A 16,444-nucleotide genomic window follows, 5' to 3' on the forward strand; every position below is an offset into this window, starting at 1 on the left:
GGTCCGGATGCGGACCGCGGTCCGCCATTGTCATATATGTCATGGTCATATATGTGGCCATTTAATTCAAAAAGGCGATAGCAGCTTTTGCTAGAGTATCGAGTAGAGAATAGAACGATATAACAAATGATAACGATATAACAGAGAAAGTAGAGATACTGAACTAACAATAATAATAAATGAAATAATATATATATATATATATATATATATATATATATATATATATATATTATCTCATTTATTATTATTATATAGTACAATGAGTGTATTTCCGTGTTTGGTTAGCGCCCCTTGTTTAAGTCTTGGTTCCGTCGCTGACGAAAATTGAGTTTCGTAATGTTGCAAAAGCGCCCTGAGTGCAAAACTTTCCAAAATTAATTATTTAAAATTCCCATTTCTGACAAATTAAGAAGAGAAGGTAATTGGAATTAGTTATGAAATTAATATAATTTTTGAAGTGCCCTACGGCGAAGGCATTGTACTTTTTGGGCCCGTGTCAGAACAAGATGCGTGTCGGGGCGGGCAACAGCCCTATTGCCGCCTCCCATCCTCACCCCTTTCGCGAGTGGCAAGGCCGATATGTCCGTGGGGGATTTACTCTTGTTATTAACAATTCCACGCTCCAGGCGGGGGTAGTGCTTTATTTAATTTGAGCGACTTTTGTTTTTCGAAAGGAAAAGTGGCAGGGAAAGCAGGTTAATGGTATATGCTGTCCGAAAAAAGAATTTTAAAATCGGAAGTATATAAAAAAGTGAATCTGTATTCAAATTTATTCTTCTTCTTCTGTTGCAGTGCATTATCGGAGGTTTGCGATCGCTACATCCAAATATTCTATTGTTGCGAAGGAATGACGTTATTCTTCTGCCTACATCTTAGTCTTAGCAACTTTAGTTGCCATTCCTCGTTATGAGGCCTTTCTTTGCTGTTATTAATTTCAGCTTTCTGTTATTTGTTGTGTTGTGTCCATGATATTCTGAACATTTTGCGATAGAGTCTCATTTCAAAGACTTCTAGTCTTATAATATTTAATTTTATTGTCCAGGCCTCAACTTTATACACAGGGACAGACCAAACGTAGCATTAAATAATTATATATACTAAATATCCATATTAACGGTGAAATTCTATATAATACAATCTCAGTTCTTAATAGATGGACACAACATTTCAGCGATCACCTCAATTTAGATTATGTTAAAGTAAGGTGATAACCTAGAAAATCATCTAAACATACATCAAAATGTACGTCAACAGGAATCGAAGAAATCTGCTCTGTAATGTATAAGGAAGGTGGTAACCACCTTTTAGCAGTGGCTTCACAACACTCACACAATGTGCAAAATAATTAAATCGATCTCTGGGTGTAGACTATCTAAAATTTATTACCATATTGTATTATGAGCCCAAACGGGGAAGTATGTCAGAAAGTGAAGTCATATGGTTACTTTGGCATTAGAATTTTAGTAGTAATCACTTTATGAGGATCACTTTGTAAGAGATAATTAGCTTTTCAATATATAATGAGAGTACTGTATTGTAAACCATTAAGAACCACACTATAAATAGTTTTATCATTAATGACCAAAATTCAAATATATAGAAAAACTCGTTTATTAGCTTTTTCGATGTTAATATAATTATTTTTGTCACGAACTGTATATTTTGTTTAAATAAACCGTTGAAACTTTCAACAAAAATCCAGAACGTCGTTTCTATGTAAGTTCATCCTACATAATACGCGTAAGAGCCCTGAAACTCAATATCATCATCATCAACAACAAAGAAAATCTGCCGGCGGCGCTACAGGCACGGCCCCAACGGTCCTCGAGGCGCTTCCAGTGCCGGGACGCCCGCGGCGCTAGACAATCGACGCCGTCGCCGCGCGGTAACTACCCCGGGCGATTCTGCCCCTTTCTAATAAAGATGGACCGTTACTTAGAAAACGGTATACAAAATCACATTTACGATTTAACGTTAGCAAATTTTTATTTCTAAGGTAGTTAACAAAAATAAATTACTTTGAATCATCCATCCAAATTGATAAAAAAAAACTTAAGTTACAAAGAAAGAAAGAAAAACTTGAGTTATGACCTTCAACTGACTAGAATTTTTAAAATACTCACGAGAAAGCTAACATTGAACTACTTTTCTAGACAGTGAAAAATGGTTAAAATAATTCTGTATTCAATATTTTAAGGGAGAAAAAGGAGGCGATAAAAAGTGAATAACAGATCATATACTCGAACTCTATTCGTCAGCAAAAACAAAAACAAAAATAGTATAGAGACATGTAAAGAATATCGAAACAAGAGATCAAAGCTGCTAAGAAGAGCGGATGAGAAGAGAGTGTGAACAAATTGAAAGAATTCCTCAAAAAATATTACACATTTAACCAATTGCCAAAAAGTAAAAGATAATTGGACAAAAATATATAAATAATAAAGTTAACTGTCTAAAACACGAGATATTATGTTAATATAATTAAACTAATACTCTCAAATATCAAATGGGATATAATTGGACTGTGCGAAACTCGCTTACCAGGAGAAGCATGTACCATCTTAAAATCTGGTCACCAGCTATACCGGAAAACTACGTAGAAAATCATCACATAGGCGGTGTAGCGTTCCTGATAAACAAACGAGCTCCCTATAAAGTCACGAAGTTCTGTGCAGTATCAAACAGAGTCATATATCTTGTCATCGCTTTGAACAGCAGATACAGCTTACAGATAATACATGGATATGCACCGACAGGAAACTCAACAGACGAGGAAGCTGAATCATTTTACGAGGATCTGACAACAGCAAGGAACCAAGAAAAATCACACTTCGTAATAATCACAGGAGATTTTAATGTAAAAATTGGAACAAAAGAAGAGGGCGACACACAACATATCGGTCGCTTTGGGCTGGACAACAGGAACGAAAGGGGTGAGATGTTGTACAACTACTTAAACAACGAAAATTTATTGTGTCTCAACACTTTCTTTAAAAAATCTAAACAATGTAAATGGACATGGATCAGCCCAGACAAGAAAACTAAGAACGAAATAGACTACACACTCTCCAATAACAAAAACATATGCACCGACGTGACAGTACTAAACAAATTCTATACCGGGAGTGACCATAGATTGGTTAGAGCGAATATTAAAATACAGACAAGAGTAGAACGAAACAAACTTAATAAACGAGAACGATACCCAACCACCGATGTCCTGTTTCAAAAACAAACGGAATACCAAAAAGAGCTAAGCACAAGACTAAAATCAATATAGACACTTAAACAAATGGATATAAACGGACTAGCCAATAAAATAAAAATAACTAAGAACATCGGTTAAGAAAATATGCTTAAACACGAAAAAGCCAAAACATCTAAACTCCAACCTAATACAATTAAATTACTCCAAGAAAGATGAAACTGAACAGATCGAACTTCGGACAGCTTCAAAAGTTTAAACAAAAACGCGTAGAAAGAAATTAGGAACGATAATAGAAACTATACTAACAATCTAATAAAAGATATAATACAAGATAACTGTAATATGAAAGTACTGAAAGCAAAAAACGTCTCCATTCGAGACAGACAGGAAATAAACGAGGCCATTGAAAAATTCTACACTAAATTATACTCGGTAAATACACAACCACAACAACGACGTACTAAACGAACAATAATTAACACCGGCTTAGAAGAAATACTGGACATAACCGACTGTGAAATAAAAATGGCCCCAAATCAACTAAAAACGAATAAATATCCGGGAGAGGATAAAATTACAGTTGAAATGTTGAAAATTGGTGGCAGAAAAATGGAACAGGTATTAAATATTTTATTTAATAAAGTAATTGATGAAGGAAAGATTCCTCAAAAATGGTACAACTTCGAAGTCATTCTACAATTCAAGAAAGGAAACAAAGCAAACTCGAGAATTACCGATCAATATCCTTGATATCACATCTGTATAAATTACTAAATAAAATCATAACCAACCGCCTAACACATAAGCTCGATTTCTATCAACCTATCGAGCAGGCTGGATTCAGAAAACATTTTAGTACCATAGACAAGGAGACATCATCTCTCCCAAACTATTTACCCTTGCTCTAGAAGACATTTTTAAGAAACTAGAATGGAACAACAAGGGTATCAACGTCGACGGATCATACTTAAACCACTTGAAATTCGCAGATGACATAGTTTTAATAGCCGATAATATCCAAGAACTAAATGATATGTTACAACAATTAAATGCAGTTTCAGGAGCAGTAGGCTTAAAAATGAACTGCAGTAAAACAAAAATACTGAGCCGAGGTCAGACAAATATAACAATACACAATCATACCATAAAAAATGTTGAACATTATGTATATTTAGGTCATGTCATCAAACTAGGAAAACCAAATCAACATGCTGAAATTAAAAGAAGAACACAACTGGCATGGGGAGCTTTCGGCAAACTAGCATATATCTTGAAAAACACCGCCACTCCTGTTACTCTTGTTACTTCACTCCTGTAAAAAAGGTGTATACTACCAGTTTGTACCTACGGCTTGGAGACAAGCAAAGAGCAATGGAACGAATCATGCTTAGAATATCACTGAAAGACAAGATTAGAAACACCGAGATAAGACGTAGAACGAAGATTAGGGGTATTGTGGAAGAAATTACAAAAATGAAATGGCGCTGGGCAGGTCACGTAGCCCAATATAATGACAACAGGAGGACACGGAGAATTCTAGGACACCTCAAAAAAGATGGGTAGATGACATAAGAGCAGTAGCAGGCAAACAGTGGATTAGATTGGCACAAGATAGAGAAAGATAGAAGCAATTGGGAGAGCTCTACATACAGGAGTGGATGGAAAATGGTTGACAAAGAGAATACAATACTTACAATAAATAAAAACAGTAAAGTAGCTGACCCAGACGGTTTACCTGTTAAACCAGTTAAGCTTATAAACTAAAAGAAGATTCATCCAGTGATTGAACTGTTCAGTAAAAGCTATAACCCAGCTGAGATCCCAGTTAACTGGTTAAAATTTATCTCCATAACCATTTCTAAAAACCAACAAGAAACTGTGCTGAATACTATCATCATCATTCTGGCTTTACAACCCTGCGTGGGTCCAAACCTCTGTAATAATTTCTCTTCAGTCGTCCCTATCCATCGCGTTTGATTCCTTTTATAACCTTTTCCTGACTTATTAGAATAACACAGACACTTTTAATGGGTGATATTATATTACTGGCTGATTTCACATACCTTTAATATATTTGACAAAATCGATTATAGAGGGAAACTTGAAAATAAAGCGTAGTCATCGGCGATATGACGCATTCTTCTAAATAGTCTAGACACACACAGGGTTAATGATATGGGAACTAAAAAAAAACGGCGTGGCTTGGTACATTACCGTCAAAAGTTTTAAAATCAAGAAAAATTGAACCGCTACAAAGTGCTTACTTATAGTCGATGAAACAAGCAAATATGTAATATCTTTTATCTCAGCATTTCTGTAGGAGCAGGTGTGTATTAAATCTTGTTTTAATTTAAGTTTGATTCGACAATGTATTATTCATATATTAGGCTAATTAGTCAGTATTCAGAGAAGACAGACCAGAAAAAGAAAAGAGAAGCAAGAAGGATACACAAAAGAAAAAAAAGAACCACTTAAATAAAAAACGTAAATATACAAAAAACCTCAACAGAGAGAAAGAATTCAGAGCATTCTATATGAAAGTTCAGCAGGAAAGAATTCAAGGCAACCACAAGACAATGAAGAAGTCAGAATGGCGACCTATTAACAACAAGGAAAGATGTATTGAATAGGAATACTTTAACCAGGCACTTAATACAAAGGAAGAAGAAGAAAACCTGGAAGACGAAAGAGATGAGGTAAGGGGAACAGACGAGAGGGAAGAGGAACCACCAACGATTATTGAAGTGAAAGATGCAGTTAAAAAACTATCCAGAAACAAATCACCCAAAACAAATATCTCCCAGCTGAACTATAAAGAAGGTGGCAACAATACCATAATGGTATTGGTATTGCATTATAGCAGCAAGAAATGTGGACACCGAAATCCCTCCCCAATGATTGGAATATTGAAATACTTTGCACCATAATATAAAAAAGGAAATATCTTTGAATGCTCTAACCACAAAGGAATTACGCTCATAAACGCAGCGTATAAAATATTTTCTACAGTACTATGTCACCATATATAGCACCATGTATAGCACCATATGCTGAACGGATAGTAGGAAAATACCAGGCTGGTTGTTTTAGAGGTGGTAAATCGACAAATTATCAGATTGCAACCTTGAAACAAATTTTAGAAAATACACAGAGATATGACATAGATACTCATCACATATTTGTAGACTACAAAGCAGCATATGACTCTGTGAATAGAAGAAAAATGTTCAAAGCAATGAAAGAGATAGGAATATCAAATCAATTGGTAAATATACCAAAACTAACTCTTAAAAAAGTTGAATGTAGAGTACGAATTCAGGGGGAACTGTTTGAACCTTTTAAAACAAATAACGGGCTGAAACTCTGAACGAAAGGCGCATGTAGAACTGAAAGCATCGGCTACAAAAATAATTGATTTAATAATAAGCACCAACAAAACGAAGGATATGAAAATAAGCATGCAACCCCAAATCCTACGGCCACTTAATATAGAAAATGACGTCATCGAAGCAGTGAACGAATTTGTATACTTGGGAGTGCTCCTTAACACTAAAAATATTACTACCGTAGAGATAAACCGCAGAGTTTGCACGACCAACAGATGCTATTTTTAACTCAATCTCCTCTTCCCAGTCCTAACATATGGTTCAGAGACCTGGACTCTAACAAAAAGTAATGAAAACATGTTTCGAAAGAAAAGTACTAAGGCGAATCTATGGAGCAGTGAATGACAATGAAGTGAGGAGAAGACGATACCAGATATCGTAAAACATATTAAGATAGGACATCTGAGGTGGATAGGGCATGTAATGCGGATGGAACAAAATGACCCAGCTAGAAAAACGCTCCTTGATAAACTCATTGATTATAGAAGAAAAGAAAGACCCAGAACAAGGTCCCTTGATAACAACGATGAAGACATGATAAATATGGGAATACGTGCTTGACGGAGGAAGGCGATGGATAGGGACGATTGGACAGAAATTTTTGAGGAGGCTAGGTCCCAGGGTTGTAAAGCCAGAATGATGATGATGATGATGATAATATTTAGCTCACAAACGACAATATTTAAACTGAGTGGTTGATGTGGTATAAGTAATAAAAGAAAAGAAATTTGTTTTAATTTTTTCACTTTACTCAATATCAAATTTTAAAAACTATTACCTTGGAAATCAACCCCAAATAAGCGTATACATCCAGCCATCCTATCTCGTCTTAGAATAGGCCACACCGCCATCACCCATAAACATCTCCTGGAGAGTGAATTAAAACCACAGTGCTACGTATGTGATATTGTGCTCAGTGTTCGCCATATTTTACTGGAGTGTCCTTTATATTGCATGGAGAGACTGCAATATAAATTACAAAATACCTTAGAGGCAATATTAAGGGACGGAACTGATATGAAACATTTGACATCATATTTATATTCCATAAATGTACTAAATAAATTGTACAACGGCAATGACCCTAAGAGGTTGAGGCATAAATAAATAAAAACTAATATTTCGAAACGGTTAACTCCACCTCTAATTTCGTTTTGTGTGCTTCATTTCGAGGTTTCGGTATCCTCTTATTCTCGTCATTCTCATTATTAGGCCATTCTTATACTTTGTACGCGCTTGTGAAACAGCCTTAGGGAACGTTGAATGAGAACTTTTGTACAGGCCGGGATATAAAGATGCACTTCTTTAAGGTTGTGCTCGAGTTGTTAATTTACACACCTTTTGAAGTTCGCATTGTGTACATTGCACAGATGATTTGAAGAAGTAAAAGTTAAATACAATATACAAGATGGTTTAAGTGAAAAATGTCGTATCCTCAAAAATCAAAACTGTTTAGGAGAAACCAAAACTTTCAGGCGTTAAAGAAATTTATTAGATATAAAATTTTACGTACAGAAGATATTTAAAATTTTTATGCTTGTAGAAAGATATATCTAACAATAATCTAGACAATAAGTCCTCGATGTAGTAATCTAGAACTATCATAGAAATCAGTCTTGAGCTCTCTAATATTTAATATTTATACTGCGAATTTGCATAAAGTTCTCACCAACAGTATTAGGTTTCAAGTAATAGAATATGCTGGGTTTTTTCTATATTCACAATATACCTACGGGATTCTTATATATTCAGATACCTATATATATCATAACTGTTCAATATATATATTTAGGGATTCCACAGTATTCACTGCCTTCCCTCGCTCAACCATTTCCATCTCTCTCTGTTGTTCCATTCTCCATCGTTTAGTCCTCTCTTACTCATGGCGTCGTCTACTTCGTTCCTCCAGGATTTTCGGGGTCGTCCTCTTTTCCTCCTTCCTATGGGGCTCCATTCGGTTATTCTCTTTATCCAGCTGCTGTCGCTAGTTCTTCTTACATGTCCATACCACTTTAGTCTTTTTTGTTCTATATATGTTAGTATGTCTGTTTCTATTGATGTTCTTTGCTTTATTTCGTCATTACTTCTCCTATCCATTCTTGTTACTATGCAGCATCTTCGCAGGCATTCCATCTCTGTTGCTACTATCTTACTGCTGTTTTTCTTGTTTATGATCAAATTTTCAGCCCCATATGTCATAATACTTCGCACTAATGTTTTATAAATCTGCGTTTTTGTCTTCATATTTAGGTGTCTATCCCACCTAAAGTTAAGTTAGTTAAGTTGTCGGATTGCTGTTCTTGTTTGTCCTAATCTTTGTGTAATTTCTTCCTCTGTTGTTGCCTTTTTCGTGATTATAAACCCCAGGTATTTGAATTTATCCTTTCCTTTGATTGTTACGTTGTCACCAATCTGTAGATCTTCTATGTCTTCTTCACTTGTAGATAGGTACTCTGTTTTCGCGAGGTTAATATCTAGGCCAGCCTTGGTATATTCTTCTTGTAGTTTCTTCATCATGTAGCTGAGGTCGTCTTGGTCTGACTGTTCAAACTTCAGACAAAATTCGACTAGAATTGATGATCGATACACAAAAATCATTATGTATATTTATGATAACGTAACATCGCAAGTATAAGCAGAAAAAGACATTAAAGAATTCCTCGACCGTTCCATCTGTCCATAGTCTAATGTTGGGCAGCCAGGAGAATTGTTTTCTTCTGACCCAGCGTTTTCCTTCTATTTTGCCATGAATGATCAAGTAAGCAGTATTTAGATATCTTCATTATATGACCCAATGTTGCACCTTTTTCATTTTAATGGTGTTGATCAATTCTTGCTCTTTATGTATGGTTCCTAGTACACGTTAGTTGGATATGTGTGCTGTTCACTGGATTCTGAGCATGCGACAAAAACACCGTAACTTGAACAAATTTGTAACAAAAATCCATAATTATTCCAGTTAAAAAACAGGGCAAACCTTCAAATGATCTAAATTCCTAGAATCCATTTTCTCTCATATGTACAATGTGCAAACTTTTGGAAAAAATGATCAATAAAAGACTCCTGTGGTACCTAGAAAAATATAAAATAATAAATTTGACACAATCAGGTTTTAGATCACATCGAAATACAGCACACAATCTGGCAATCCTCCAAACATAAATCATTAACGCCTTCCAGTGCAAACAAGACGTAATAACTATTTCGTTTGATATTGAAAAAGAATTCGATACTCTGGCAAAATGGCAAAATCTCTAGGACTTTCAAACAAACTGATGGCATTCCGCAAGGGTCGGTATTGAGTCCTACACTCTTTATACTTGTTTTAAACGATATATGTAAAAAAATTGAGCTTCCAATTAAGTTTGCAGATGATTTAAACATTTTCTGCCGAGGCAAAAACACTGTTGCCACTTGCAAACTGCTTCATAATGCTACTGACTAATTGCTTGAATTGACTTCAGTAAGTGGATTTAACTTTTCTGTTGAGAAGACAAAAATCATTAAGATTTCTCGCAGGACAGCCAGTACTATAAATCCTAAAATTGCCATAAATGGTATTTGTCTACCAGCAGTAAATAGTATACGGATTTTAGGACTCATATTCGACAGTAAACTTACTTGGAAATGCCATTTTAGAAGATCTCAAAACTAAGTGCTTGACAAATCTTAACATATTAAAAACTTTGTCTAATCACCATTGGGGTGTAGACGAAGACTCCTTGCTTTAGATTTATGGATGTCTTATTCGTTCTAAAATAGACCACTGCAGTTTCATTTACAAGTCAGCTAGCCCATCAGATTTAAAACTTCTTAATTCTCTATACAACACTGCACTTTAAATCTGCCTTAAAGCCTTCAGGTCGAGCCCCGCAGAGAGTTTATACAGAGCAGCTAATGAACTTTCTTTTAAAATATTCGTCTCAAATCTCAGCTAATACCGAAAATCCAGCCTATAAGTAACTAAGTAATGACCTTTTAAACTCTCCTTCTCCTATTAAACTTCAATCTATGCCACAGCATATCTCACCACATCTGAGTAATATCGATCTTTCAGCCACAACTCCAATATTAATATCACCTAAACATCCCTGGAATAAATTGATAGCAGATTTTTAATCTCTCGTTAACTAATAATTATGATAAGCATCAGACAAGTCCACAATTTCTAAGGCAAACCTTTAAAGAATTAATTGCTAACAACAGATTTGACCAAATTGTACACACAAATGCTGCTAAGAGTCCTATAGCTGTTGGATGTGCTGTAACTTCAAACACAGATTTAATCATATCTTGTAATCTTCCGCTCTTCTGCTGCATACATACTGCTGAATTATTCTATATTCTTCAAGCTACAAACTTACTATCACCAGAATATAAAAAAGCAGCAATATGTACAGGCTCTTTAGCGTCTATCTATTCTAAAAAGTATATACACGGTACATCCTTTGGTTCAAGCTATTTAAAATTCTTTCAATAGTTTAATCTCACTGGGAGTATCCATAACCATGATCTGGATTCCGTCTCATGTAGGAATTCCTGGTAATGAACTAGCCGACCTCTTTGCAAAAAAAGCTGCGTATTCTAATATGGAGACTGAAAATAGACAACTACGTACAGATTTATAGTCGTATTTTAAAAATATCATCCAAATGTCTTAATTCGTCGCCAAAAAACAAAGTCTTAATTCGTCGACTTAGAATCTGCCACACAAGACTACTCATCAACATTTAATGACTTCCCAGATCCACCTAGATGTACAGACTGTGGTATTATTATATGTTAAATAAATTCTCGTAGACTGTCCTTATTTCAACAACAGCAGAAAAAAGAGTCTTTTGAGTCGAAACCTACAAAATATTCTTAGTTCGCCAGATCAATTCCAAAACCTTATTAATTTCCTCTATGAAACCAGGCTTTCCTAGAAAATTTAGAAGAAGAAACGTAGTTTAGAATGTGAAAATTAATAATTGTACCAATATTTAATGTATTTTCTTATCGATTGTATTGTTACTATATATTCTTGTAGTATAATATAATAAAACTGTACCTGTGTCAAAATGTTAGATAGCACCTTCATCCACTCTTGTCTTCAATTATGAACTAATTTCAGTTTAGTAGATACTAAACTAACAGTTTTGAAGTCTTTGAATGGAAAAAAATTGAAACGCCTATCGATAAACTTCTCATATCTACCTCAGACACATTTTTTTAATTAAAGCATTGTTTGACTGTATCAGTAATCAACTGGTTTAAACTACCAAAAAGGAAATTATATACATGGAAAGCACCTGGAGATAATTAAAACCACGTAATAAGAAACCGAATTGATTATATATTAATTGACAAGCATAGAAATGGAATCAGGGCAGTTAAAACATATCCCGGGACGGATATCGATTCCGACCACAATCCTGTTATCGGTAAAATCTCAATTAAACTGAAGAAAATCAAATGCAGAGAGAAGATTAAATCTAGCCTCGAAAAACTTGAAGATTCAGCAGTACAGGCAGAGATAGGAAAAATACTCAATGATACACTCAAAAAAAAAAATTCAGTGAAGCACCCGCGGTAGCAGAGGACTCAGTAGAAAGTGTTTGGCGCACCTTTAAAACAACAATCACAACTATACAAACAGAACAACTACAAGACGACAAAAGAAAACCAAAGAATACACGGATGACAGAAGAAATCCTCGAACTGATGGACGTAAAAAGATCTTACAAAAACCGCATTGAAGTAAAATATAAAGAAACCCAGAGAACCATCCGAAACAAAATCAGGAAAGCCAAAGAAGAATGGATGAACAGCAGATGTGAGGAACTGAGGTAATTACTAAAAAACATGACTAATTCAATGCATACAAAAATATTAAGGAAGTTACAAATATGAAAAAAAAATCACTACAACAACTCTAATAGATGATAACAACCAAATAGTGTCTAGCCCAGAAAATGTAGGAAATATATGGGAAAAATACATCGAAGATCTGTTTAATGACGAGAGAACAGAACCACAAATGAATATAGTACAAGACACAATACTTGATATATTAACATCGGAAGTTACAAAAACAATCAATACGACAAAGCCCCGAAAGGCCTCAGGTCCAGATGAGATATATGTAGAGATGATCAAATTTATCAATGAAGAAAATCTTCAGTAATTAACACTACTATTTAACAAAATATATACCAGTGAAATCTTCCCAGAACACTGGCTTAGATCGACATTTATACCTATAACCAAGAAAAATAAAGCAAATAAATGCTCACAGCTCAGATTAATTAGCCTAATGAGCCATTTTCTAAAAATTTTACTCAAAATTGTACATCAACGTATATACAGAGAATGCGAAAACAATCTGAGCGACAATTAATTTGGATTTCGTATTGGGCTTGGTACGAGAGAGGCATTATTGGGCCTCCAGATATTACTACAAAAATGCCGAGATCAACGAAAAGACGTGTTTCTCTGTTTTATCGACGACGAAAAAGCGTTTGATCGAGTAAAACACACATAACTCATAGAAACCCTAACACAACATGGTATAGACCATAACACGGTGGTCCTTATTAAAAACCTATATTGTGATCAAATGACGTCGATTAAAATAGACAACCGTATGACAGCAGAAATGTCAATAAAAAAAAAGGAGTTCGCCAGGGCTGTGTATTTTATCCACTATTGTTTAATAAATATTCCGAAAAGATCTTTCAAAATGCCCTCGAAAATATTGAAGAAGGAATAAAAATCAACGGAGAATATGTAAACAAGTTAAGATACGCCGGCGACACCGTCATTATTGCGGACTGAGTAAGATAGCTTGAAGCTAAATATAAACACAAATAACGTAAAATTAATGGCCGTTACACATGCACCAAATGCCGACATTAATATTCGTACCTACAACAAACATATACAACCCGAACAAAAATTCCAGTACCTTGGTTGCTGGATACCAAACGATTTTGACTACGAAGTTGAAATACGTGCTCATATAGAGTATGCTAGGTCCGCTTTTCAAAGAATGCAAAAATTCCTAATAAACTCTACCTTATCGTTGGATATCCGATACCAATTTGTAAAAACATTCATTTATTCCATACTGCTATACGAAGTGGAAACATGGACTCTCGGAATCACAAGCAAGAGCCGTGTAGAAGCCTTTGAGATGTGGGTTTTTTGAAGGATGCTGAAGATCTCTTGGACAAAGCACGTGGGGGCACAGAATGGGGACTGAGAGAGAACTCCTAAATGCTGTAAAAAACCAGAAAAACGAGTTATCTCGAACATATTTACAGAGGAGAAAAATACAACTTCCTACGACTGATAATGGAAGGGAAAGTGGAAGGAAGAAGAGGTCCAGGAAGGAGAAAATGCTCCTGGATGAAAAATTTAAGAGACTGTACAGGCATCGACACACATTTGATACTAAGAACAGCTCAAGATGTAGAGCAATTTGCTGTAGTTATAGCCAACCTTCAGTAATGGAGAGAGCACCTTAAGAAGAAGAATCAACTGTGTTGGCTGATGGAAAGCGTGAAATAAAGTTATTTTTAAAACCCTTTTTTACTCCAAGTATAAATGCCTATTTTGTCCATAGAAATTGACGAACTGAAATTATTGTTGCGCAGAAAAAGTCTATATTATTTTTGGACGATTTGTGTAAAAATAATACGCATTTTTTTAAATAATACTTTATTAAATACAGCATATAAGTAATATATTACAACAATGAAGTGGTCGACCCAACACGAAAACTTTCGTTGGATCACAGCCAATTAGATCTATGTTTGAGATCAATAAAAATGCTCAAGTACCAATATTAATCATATGTACACGAATAAAAGAATACAAACAATTGTTTTCTGAAACAAATCAAATAAATATTCAGTACCAATTTAAGACGGTGAATAGTTACACCATTATTTATAATAAAAATAAGGAAAAATAAATAATTTTTTTGTATGTTAACATTTAAAGCAATATTAAAACAATATAGGGTGATCGATTAACATTTGTGAATAATTTAACTGAAAAATGCTTGGCCAAGAGTTAACTACAACTCTTAGAAAAAATATTTCTCCTTAGTGAGCTACAAAGTGATTAATGTAATAATCTAAAGAATATTGCTATGCTTCACTTTTATAACTACACACCAGTAGCGCAAACCAAGGGGGGTTAAACCCACCCCCGCCCCCCAGAGCACCATTCCGACACCGTTACTCACAAATTTTAATTACTCAAAAAATAGAGGCAGCATTAAAAAAAAATTTTGGTGCCTAATCTATAGATAATTGATGTAGAAAACTGACATACACTAGAAGAGGACATAGTCTAACGGAAAGCTAATGCTATTGTTAAGAGACTGAGAAACTCAAATCCATAAGCTTTTGAGGCATGTACTGTAAGACATATCGTGTAACAATTATTGAGAAAACTGGTTTTTATTTGTAAGAGTGGATTATTTTGCAAAATATGTTATAACATTACACACAAAAACTTACCCTAATAAAAATTTTATCTCAGGCGTAGGGTTTTAACAGTAAATATTATGGTTTAGCTGCCACCGTATGTCCAATAGCAAAAAATTCTACCCCTATTTGATGTGTTATTAGGTACCTACATAATAATGTTGCATAAACGGGAGAGAAGTACTAAATGGCATAAGAGTAAAGTATAAAAATACTTTATAAATTGTCAAATTAAACACCCTGTAGCGAATTAACGATTTACAAATACTATTATTTTTAAACAAGCATTTCTCAGTTAAATTAATAACATACATTAACGAAACACCCTGTATAAGTACCACAACGCAAAGATTTCTCTGTCAAAATATATAATCCGATCTATTTTTCAACGAAAATAAAAAATCTTGTTGCGTTTCACGTCCTGATTGTCAAAGTTTTTTCCTAGAGGTGGTCAGCCCGGGAGTACTCTTCTGATGAACAGGTACTCAGAAAATTGCTGTCCTTCCACTCCGCCACCGTTGCTGGCTGCTATCTTGAAGCCTGCGTTCAGTAACCTCGTTATCACTTGCATTGAGTTTAGTTTGCAATAACCATTTAAAGGAAACCTGGAAAAAAAGGTTTCAATTAATTCTGGAAAGTTTTTTATCGGGGCAATTTTGATACAAAGATTCCATATAAGACTAAATTAATCGGCAAGATAATAAAATGTAAAATCGTAGACTAATTTTCGAAACCAAATTCAAGAATTCCACTTTAATCTGTGCCTTCTAAGAATTGCAAGGCAAAACAGACGTTGATAAAGAAATCTAAAAATTGCATTCCACAACATATCTCCTCAACTAAGCAAAATACTTAGCGAATTGGTTTCTAGTACTCGTACAGAGTATATCGAAATAAAAGGGAAAAGACAGTTAAGATTTGATTTCACGTACAGGGCGCTTGCGCATCCGCTTATACGTATTTCGGCCCAATAGGCCTCATCAGAACGGTGACAGCGAGACTCTACAACGTTGATGAAACGGAAATAACAACAGTGCAAACGAAATACCCTCGCGTTATTTTCCTAAAAGGTAGGAAGCAAGTTTGCGGTGTGACTACTGCTGAGAGAGATTCACTAGTCACTGAGTTGTTAGATGGTGCTCCTCCCGGATCCATAGCAGGATGACATCTATTAGGCTGGATTCAAGAACATATAATCACACAATTGATTAAACATTTTATTTCGCATGTGAAACCAACCAAAGATGATCCTGTAGTGCTTATTTTGGATAGCCAATACAGCCATACAAGAAATTTTGAACTAATTAAAACAGCTAGGTCTAATCTCAAACATATTACTCTCAGAAAATACAATCAGGGCTTAGACATTA

At 34.8% G+C, this 16,444-nt stretch overlaps 1 protein-coding gene across 1 annotated transcript in view; it reads right to left on the reverse strand.

Moving 5' to 3' along the window:
* Positions 1 to 14,281: 14,281 nt before the first annotated feature.
* twz (BTB/POZ domain-containing protein twz) overlaps positions 14,282 to 16,444 on the reverse strand; it is a 98,546-nt gene continuing 96,383 nt past the window's right edge. Inside the window, exon 6 of the mRNA XM_072544326.1 lies at positions 14,282 to 15,679. Coding sequence (XP_072400427.1) covers positions 15,526 to 15,679 — 154 coding nt within the window. The 3' untranslated portion in view covers positions 14,282 to 15,525. The remainder of the gene's footprint in view (positions 15,680 to 16,444) is intronic.

Source organism: Diabrotica undecimpunctata, chromosome 9 (assembly GCF_040954645.1).
Source record: "Diabrotica undecimpunctata isolate CICGRU chromosome 9, icDiaUnde3, whole genome shotgun sequence".
Lineage (NCBI taxonomy): Eukaryota > Metazoa > Arthropoda > Insecta > Coleoptera > Chrysomelidae > Diabrotica > Diabrotica undecimpunctata.